We start from the raw sequence: 9,617 nt of genomic DNA on the forward strand, positions 1-9,617 counted from the left end.
TCACTTATGAGTATGGTCTGTAGTTGCCTCCATTTACCTATAAAAGCCTCAAGTTTATCTTTCTTTATAGCTGAGTAATACTGCATTGTATAAAAGACCACATCTTTTTCATCCATTCCTCAGTGGATGGGCATTTGGGTTGTTTCCAAGATTTAGCTATAATAAATTGTGCTGCTATAAACATGGGTGCACATATATTGCTGTGGTGTGATGTTTTCAGTTCTTGTGGGAGGATACCCAGAAGGGAAATGGCTGGGATCTTCCCTTGTTAAGGTTTAGATCTAAAATGACCCCAGAAGTCTCCCAAGTTCAGAGGTGGGGGCTTGTGGAAGATGCCTGGATCGCGGGGTGGGAGTGGGGGGCCTGAAGGCTAGGCCTGGACACCTCTGCGGATGCAGCCATTGATGCGTTCATAGCCAGGGTGCTGTCAGGAGCTAGGTGTTTTCTCATCCTGACTCTCTCTCCCCATTTCCTGGCTGCCAGGGCTGAGCAGCTTTCTTCTGCCATGCCTTCTGATGACATCATTTTTTTTAAAGTTTATTGAATAATGCAATATAAGAAGCCAATATAACAAGGGATGTAGCTCAGCAGCACAGCACCTGCCTGAGTTTGATTCCCAGTACCAGAAAAAAAAAGAAGAAAAAGCCAAGACCAAACACATATCTGTTATGGTTTGTGTCTGCATGTCCCCTCAAAGCCTCATGCAGTCATGGGGTGGGCTTCTGCTCTAGATTTTTGATTGATCCATAGTCGAATGCTAGGATTATGGATGTGAGTGCTACACCTGCCCTAGGCTGGATAGTTTGCATACAGTGTAAGGGAGGGAAAGAGGCTGCCTGCCGCCTGCTCTTGTTGCCTTTGCTGTTTTCTGATGCCATGAACTTTTGCCCTCTGCCACGTGCCACTCTGCCTTGGAGCCAGCCAAGTATGGCCTGAAATCTCCGCAAACTGTGAGCTAAATAAACCTTTCCTTCCTTAATTTTGGATGTTGAGTATTTTGACTCAGCAACAAGAGAGAAGTAACTAAGACATATCTAAACACTACAACCACTTCTCTTACTACACAGGCCAAAACAGCAGAGGTATTTATTACCTATTTAATCTAAGCATTTTGCTAATCTGATTCTGTTGCCATAGTTCCTATTTTGTCAAGAAATGTAAATTACTTGATATGACTCATGATTTTTAAAAAATTTACAAAGCTGTATTTTTGTCACCAAAATAATACATTTAAAAGTATTTGTAAAGAGGAATGTCCTGGGGCTGGGATCCTGGGCAGACATTTCCCATGGGCACCAAGGGGTACTGGTTGCATCACACCATTTCTGCCTTGGAACCAATGAACCATGGTCTGAACCTCCTGAGTCATGAGCCAAACAACCTCTCCTGCTTTAGGTTGAGGGTGTTAGATATTTTGTCGCAGTGACAGGAAAATGACTAATACATTGTACTTGTTTTATAAGTCAATTTGCACACTTTGTAATTACAAATTTCAGTTAATACCTTTGTTATCAAACTCAAGCTGTTCCAAATTTGTGTCTGAACACCAAAAAGTTTGAGAACTGAACATATTTTTCCCATAAGAAATAATGGAAAACCAAATAATTGTTTCTGAGGCCCCAAATTTATACTTATAAATTCATTTTTCCAGGACTCTTAACACATTTTGCAATGATTTCTTTCTTTAGTTCTATTGTGGTTCTCATCATTTTCCTCTTGGCTTTACTGCTAGTATCACTTTCTTTGGAGCCATGGTTACAATATTTTAAGCAAGCAAAGAACAAAAAGAAAGCTCAGTGACAAATGTTTTATCACTAACACAAGCACTATGTGTTGTCTGGGTGAAAATGGAGGTTAGACTGATGGGTCACTGTCTTAGTTACTTTCTCTCATTGCTAAGACAAAATAACCTGACACCCAGAATTAAGGACAGAAAGGTTTATTTAGCTCACAGTTTGTGGAGGTTTTAGTCCATACTCAGCTGGCTCCAAGGCAGAGTGGCACATGGCAGAGGGCAACAGTTTATGCCAGTGGAAAACAGCAAAAGCAGCAAAAGCAAAAAGGAAGGAGCAGCAGTAAGAAGAGCAACCCTCTTTCCCTCCCTTATACTGTATGCAAGCTACCCACCCTACTGTGGGTGTAGCACTCACACCTATAATCCCAGCATTGGACCAAGAATCAATCATAAACTCTAGAATCCCACTCCACGACTGCATGAGGCTCTGGGGGGACATTGAGACCCAAACCATAATAGTCACCCCTTTGTGTTCACAGCGAGATGAGATTCTCTTGCCCCATACAGGTTTTTCAAGTTGGATTTTCAATTTTACTGTCGACAAAATTACCAACACCGAGCAGAATTTTTTTAAACTGTGCTGTTTGAGCAGTGGAATGTTCAAACTGTGGAAAATTCTACATCGGAGGTATCACTGTGTACTCATCTCTTAGTATTCAGGGAAGATGGGTCCCAGGACACTGTGAATACTAACATCTGTGGATGCTCAAGTCCCTTATATGCAATGACATAGAATTTTCATATACCCTATGCACAACCTCTCAGATACTTTAAATCACCTCAGGATGGCTTGTGACACCTCATACAACACACATGCTATGTAATAGCTGTTACACTGTTCTAAGGATAGTGATGAGAACAAAGAGTGTGATGTTCCACACAGGTGTAGTTTTCTTTCAGATATTTTCCATCTCTGGTTGGTTGAATCTGACAATATGGAGGGCTGACTATACTTACATATTTCAACTTATAGCACAGATATAAAATTTAGCTCTCTCCCCTCTGCCATGTATTCAAGAAAAACAAAGGAAATAAGTAATAAAAACCTTTACAATCTGTAAAGATAATGCCCAGAGGCTGCTGTTATAGTTTGTGTTTGGATGTCTTCTCAAAGCTTCCTGTGGTCATAGGTAGGGTTTTTCCGAGGTGGTTAGAGTGTGTGATGGATTTATGGTACAATGCTGGGATTAGGGTGTGTGATTTCTAAATCAGTCCACTGATTGGCTTGGCACTGCCCTAATCCCAGTAGCCCAGACAGAGTATAAAAGAGGCAGAAAGATATTGTTAAGGTCTCTCATTGTTTTTGCCATCTTCCACCACCAGGAATGGTTGCCCCTCAGCCACGTGCCACTCTGCCTTGGAGCCAGCTGATTACGGACTGAAACCTCTACAAAGTGTGAGCTAAATAAACCTTTCCTCACTTAACTTGGGTGTCAGATATTTTGTCTCAACAATGAGAGAAAAGTAACTAACACAGTTGCCCTGACCTTCTTCTAAGGCAATGTCATGTCAGAGCTTCAAATATAACACAGAAATTCAGGTTGAAAATATCATTAGGCCCTAAATGCTCCAAACATTTTACTAGTGCCTTGGCTTACAAAGAAATTCTATACGTATCTCTGTACTGTTGAACCTGCAAGTCTTGTAAGGATGGCTGTTATTTTAATGCCATTTTAGTGCTGAGAAGAATGGCCTTCCACAGAGTTGCAAAGAAGTTACTGGCGGCACTAGAGGGTCAGTCAAGTCGACTGCCCTTCCTTGTACCTGCTCCGTTACTGTTACTTCACGGGAGGTGGCAGCCCGGATTCCTCCTCCTCTAATTCCTCATGACAGGGTGGTGAACTGTCTAGGACAATTGACATGTAAGTCTCTCTGGGGGTGAAAGAGAAACCAAAACAGTGACTTTCATTTTGTTTGCTACAAAATCGACAGGGATCATACTGAGTAAAGGGAACAATTGCAACGGGATGAGCATGGGCCGCACAGCTGTTTGGGGGCCCCAGCTTCCAGCTGGTCAGAGGCTCACCGTCAGGCCTAGTGGGGCAGGCGGAGGTGACGTCAGTGGCTGCCATCATCTGCAGCAGCGTCCGAGGTGCTCTGGCATCCCACTGCCTCCTGTTTTCCGCAGCTGCAGCGGCCCGAGTGAACAGCTCTGTGCATAAGAAGTAAGTCCTTAGCTTAACAGCAGCCACAGCGTGACCCACTGCACCGAACAGGCCAGCAGCTGGTATGCAAACCCCAGAAACTGCCTCTCTCCTTTTAACAGAAACAGGAAGTTACAAGACTGCAATTACAAGTGGGTTTAGAACTGCTTCCCTCTTATTATTAACATCTGATTGACTGGTCAGTTTAAGTGCTAAGGAAATACTAGTGTCAAGAATGAACAAATTTGCCAGGTCTGGTGGTGCACGCCTGCAATCCCAGCACTCAGGAGGCTGAGGCAGGAGGATCACTGCAAGTTCAAGACCAGCCTGGGCTACAAAGTGAGCTCAAGGCCAGCTTGAACTGCATAGTGAGACCTTATCTCAAAAAGACAAAAAAAAAAAAAAAAAAAAAACCAAATTCACTGCGCACATATGAGAGCTCTAACTTCAGGCAGTTTTCACAGGATGCAATTTATTCTGTTTTCTTAATTCAAAAAATCACTTATAATAGCTTTTTCTTTATTGCTGTGTTTTCCCTAGAGGATATTTGAAGATCAGATAAGTAGAAGAAAATAAAAATTACTCATAATCTCACTGCCCAAAGGCCAGTGAAATATCAAAAATTTCTCCCTTCATATCATTTTTGCATTTTTAATAAAAAAATTGAGCCCTACACAACATAACTTTTCATTACTTGCTTTTTCCAGTCAGCTACACGTGTTACACGGGTTATTACATATTCTTCTATGCTATCACTTTAAAGCAAACATGGTATTTTTTCTTGTAAATATATTATAAATTAATTTTTGCTGGCTTTCTTTGCTAGCAATTTTTCACTGTTATAAATAATACGATAATGACTGATTATTTACCCTACATAAACTATTGAAAATGACAGCTCGTATTACTTGCTTTCCCAAAGCTTTCATTAATGTTGATACTGTGATTTTTTTGTATGTATTCTGAATAGCTATTTATTCCCCCAATTATTACCTGTTCTCTTTCTCTTCATCTTTTTAAAAATAATTGTTACTGCTGTATGCCAACGAGATATAATGATTATATCTATATCGGGGAGTGTACACATCGCATCTTAATCATCTTTACTGCCCTCCTCCCAGCTCTCTCCTCTGCCCCCACCGCGAGACCCCCTTCCGTCTCCACAGTCCACCTCCCTGTTGTCTATCCCTTCTCGCGCTGCCCTGGCTCCCGCACTGGTCTGTCCCACCTGGATTAGGCCCCCTGCAGCCAGCGGATCCCCCTCAGTCACAAACACCACTCAGCACCCTTGACAGAAGGGCATCGCTGCCGCGGGCGAGGCCCGGCCCACGGCGTGCCAGCCGCGAGGAGTGGGGCGCTGCCTGGGCCGCAGCGGCTGGCCTAGCACGCGCGTGCCGCCTTCCCTGCGCTCATCGCTCTGCGGTGCTCGGAGCGACCACGTTTCCTCCGCCCGCAGGTTTCCTATCATGAGCATAGTTTGTGAGGCCCTCCATGAGATGCCTGTTGGATTAAGGTACTTCCAGATGGAAATGAGGCAAACGGTGCTCTGGAAAGGGGAAACCGAGTCAAGCCAGGCGTGCAAAGGCCCACGAGGCTCTAAGGGAAGCCGGGCGCTCCGGCTGGGCGCACCCCCGCTGCTGAAGGGGAAGGGGGCGCTTCACCCGGAAGCGGGCAGGGCGGGTCAGCAGGGTCAGGGCCCGCAGCCTTAGGTGCGGGGGACTTCACCCCACAGGCGTTATCTGCCCCTAAAAAATATTCCGAGCAGGATAGTAAGATGAATGTGGCAGCCAGGTCGAGAATGAAGAAGAGAACAAAGGGGAACACGAGAGGAAAGCACAACACAGGGCGAGGGCGAGCGGCTTCTGCCCTCGTCCTAGCCCAGCGTGCCGCTACAGCTGCTCTCCCGCACCCCGCGGAGGAAGCTCAGACCGGAGCGCGGGCGCAACCGCGGGTGCCCGGGGCCGCACAGCAGCGCCGCGGGGACTCCAGCTCCCTCTGCCCCGCAGCCCGCGCGCAGCCTCCAAGAGTCCAGAGCCCGCTCAGCACAAGCTGCCGCTCCGTGATGGCGCTGAGCAGGACCAGGGTCACCGGGTCTCAGGGCGGGGAGCCGAACCTGTCCAAGGCTTTCCAGCGGCTGCGGAGGACGGCCGAGGGGTGGCGCTCCGGCGAGCAGCCGAGCCGCAGGGCCGGATGAGATGGGAGTGAAACGCTGCCTTCTGCCCGCCTCCAAGGACACGCACCTGCTCGCGGGCCAGGCAGCTTTTCAGAGGCTTTCCCTAGGTCGTCCTCACGCTCCTTGAGGCATTCGTGCTCCTTAAGCTTCATGCCGTCCTCACACGTCAGGGTTTCATTTAGTATGTCTGCTGTCTAAAGCAGTTGCACAGTATGTCATGAGAAGCAAGCCATGCTTGGGGGGAGGATTAAAACATTTTTGTGTGTTTCCAGTAATGCTAATTAACATGCTCTATGCTAAGTATTCGATATATGTTTATTGAACAGATCTGCTGTTTTGGATGAGCAGTGTTGAAGATAGACAGCAGTGTGTTCATTTCTTCCCCTTGTCAGTAGCACGACCAGCACTAGTCACAGGACAACATTTGGGGTGGTGGGGGGGAGTTCAGACAGGGTCTCCATCCGTTCCCCAGGCTGGCTTCAAACTCCTGATCCTCCTGCCTCAGCCTCCTGAGGAGCTGGGATTATAGGAATGTACCACCACACCCAGCTAACTTAATTTTATCAAACTTTCTGCCCTTCAATATTTAGTACCGTCCTACAGAATTCTCAAAATGCTCTCTTCCATGTCCTGCACTCAGTGTATAACAGCATTCTAGTTTGGGGGGCATTTTTGTGTTCGAGATGGACTCTCATTATGTTGCCCAGACTAGTGTTGAACTCCTGGGCTCAAGCAATCCTCCTGCCTCAGCCTCTTGAGAGTTAGGACTACAGACACACAATTCAGCTTTCCAGTATTCTTGATTAGATCCATAATCTCGCTCCTAGAACCCCATAATCAGTAATAAAATGTTGGCGGAATAAGAAAGAATGAATGCCCTGGCAGGTAAAGGTTTTTCAGGTCCCTTCTTTCATTCCAGCAAGCCATCCTCAGCACCTCACGTCACAGAAGCCCTGTGATGTAGCACTCCCGAGATCTGCTCGCCCTGATCTCAAGCCCCACAGCACTGGGGCATGCAGATGCCTAATGGATGACCAGAGGGAAGCACTAAACAGCCACTCTAATGAAATAATTTTCTGCTCTTATCAGTTCTAGGGATAGAACCCAGGGCCTCATGCATGCTACACAAGCACACTACCACACCACTGAGCTCTGCCCCAGCCCTCTAACAAAACCGTTTTTGGTTTTTTTTGTGGTTTTTTTTTGGAGACACAGTCTTGCTATGTAGTTCAGGCTGTCCTTGAACTCACTGTGTAGCCCAGGCTGGCCTCAAACTTGAGACAGTCCTCCTGCTTTAGCCTCAAAAGTGCAGGGATTACAGGTGTGTGCCACCACACCCAGCCTAACAAAGTCTTTAAGTAGCAAAATGCTTGTAAAATTATGAAATTATGACATTAAAAGCTTTTGGGTTGGCTGGGGGAGGTTCAGTGGTAGGAGTTAAGCCCAGAGCTTTGCGCTTGCTAAACACATGCTTTACCACTGAGATTTTTAAGTTTTTAATCTTTTGTGTGTGTGTATGGTACTGGAAACTGAACCCAGGACCTTCACAGGGCTACATCCCCAGACCCTTTTTTACTTTTACCTCTGAGAAAGGGTTGCACAAAGTTGCTAAAGTGCCCAGGCTGGAATCCTCCTGTCTCAGCCCCCCAGACTACTGTGATTACAGGTGTGCACCATCATGCCCAGCTTCAATTAAGTTTTAAACTAATAAAGAACGTGGAAGGGCTAGTGCTGTTACATAGTGGTAAATCACTTGCCTAGCATGTCATGTACAAGGTTCAGTTCCAGACAGGGAGGGAGGGAGAATATAGAATACATTAAGTATCAAGTATGATTATTCACACTTAACTTTTAGAAATCGAAAAGGTGAATTCAGAGAAGATAAAATAGAAAAACAAACCAGAATCCAGTTACATTTTACGTACTGGAGAAAAACCAAAAAAAAAAAAAGACTCTAAAGGAACAGTTACATTTTACATTTGTTAGCTGGACTGATAAAAAATGAGATAAAAGATGTTGAACTCAAGCAATGAGATTTGGATTTACCACCCACGTGCATGTATCACCGTGCAAAGAGAATCCAAGTATGCAACTGAGGTCATACCCGCAGACATGCAAGGAGCTCTCAGTAACTCCGCAAGAGCTGAAGTAAATGTGCATGGTGGCTGGTACCTGCTCATTATTTTAAGGTCTGAAAATTAGTTGTTGATTGTGCATCATAGTTGGGCAATGATAAAAAGTAAATATGAGGAAAATTATTTATTTATGAAAGAAAAATAAAATGGAGTCATGCACCTAGAAAATAACCTGGATTTCTTTTTGAAAGGAAGATAAAGCAGGGTGGTGGTACACACCCGTAACTCAAGTACTTCAGAGGCTGAGGCAGGAGGACAGTCACAAGTTAAGGCCAGCCTGGGCTATACAGTGGGACCCTAGCTCAAAAAACAAACAAAAAAGGCCCGGGGGAGACAAAAAGAAAAAAGTATTTGGAAGACTCATTTGAATACCAAAGAGTTTCTAAAAACAGAAATGAGAATTCTTCCTACAGTCCATAGAGCAACTTCATGAAGCTTGAAATCCACTCTTTTCTGTTCCCTACGAACGGATATGCACGCTTGATGACATACCTCTTCCTCTTGGGCAGTGCTTCCATCAGGCATACATTCATCTATATTAATTTCGAATGTTTCCCCTCTCTAGAAGAAAGCAAGGAAACCATCTTAGTTTAGCAAATCAGTAAGAGCCTTAAAATGTATTTTGATACCATATAGATGCACGGTTGTTAGTCTAACATCACAAATAGGACTGTTGGCTATTCTGTAAAACAATAGAGAGGAAAATCAATGAGGAATCCCAGACTGCAAAGTGTAGTCCAACCACCCCACTTTCTGACATGAAGACAAAGACAAAAATGTTTATTACCTTAGCTCTACATCTGTTTTCTGGACTTTTACTTTCCTTTATGGTCTTGAGCCTAATTTTATTGAAGTCTCTTTCAATGTCCTGCGAGTTTAGAGAAAAATACAGTTCTATCACTTAATATCAAGCAATTATATATTTTGAGCAATTATATTTTTGAAACCTCTGAATTTAGAACACTGTATATTTATATGATTGCTAGATTGAGTCTGGTGATTGATTTTAGCATAAAAGCATGCTTTTAGAGGAAAGTTAATAACAATTCACTAAAAACTTAGGCACAGTACTCATCAACTTTAAATGTTCATGCATGGCATTTCAGTGGTTAAAAATTCTCTAATATGGCAAAGCTCATCATTCCAGTGCAGTCCAATCCAAACCATCCCAGCTCAAGAATCTAACCTTTCAAGTCAGGCAAGGTGGTACACACCTGTAATCCCAGCACGCGGGAGGCTGAGGCAGGAGGATCACCATGAGTTTGATGCCACTCTGAACTCCATAGAGAGTTCAAAATTAGCTTTAACTACTTATTGAGACCTTCTCTCAAGAAAACCAAAAGCAGAAAGAAGGAAGGAAGGTAAAAAAG

General features: G+C 44.5%; 1 protein-coding gene across 8 annotated transcripts in view; it reads right to left on the minus strand.

Moving 5' to 3' along the window:
- Nucleotides 1–9,617, minus strand: part of Nek5 (NIMA-related kinase 5) — a 66,756-nt gene that overhangs the window by 9,901 nt on the left and 47,238 nt on the right. For 6 of the 8 annotated variants that reach the window (XM_013515767.1, XM_013515764.1, XM_013515766.1 and 3 more), the window contains 4 exons: nt 9,035–9,115; nt 8,740–8,808; nt 6,180–6,306; nt 3,822–3,947 (listed from right to left, as the gene is read on the minus strand). In XM_013515767.1, the coding sequence (XP_013371221.1) occupies nt 3,822–3,947; nt 6,180–6,306; nt 8,740–8,808; nt 9,035–9,115 (403 nt within the window). Of the gene's footprint in view, nt 1–2,208; nt 3,668–3,821; nt 3,948–4,383; nt 5,440–6,179; nt 6,307–8,739; nt 8,809–9,034; nt 9,116–9,617 lie in introns of those variants that run through there. The other 2 variants (XM_013515770.1, XM_013515769.1) reach the window with 2 other exon arrangements.

This window comes from Chinchilla lanigera, unplaced genomic scaffold, assembly GCF_000276665.1.
Source record: "Chinchilla lanigera isolate Chin_1 unplaced genomic scaffold, ChiLan1.0 scaffold00030, whole genome shotgun sequence".
Lineage (NCBI taxonomy): Eukaryota > Metazoa > Chordata > Mammalia > Rodentia > Chinchillidae > Chinchilla > Chinchilla lanigera.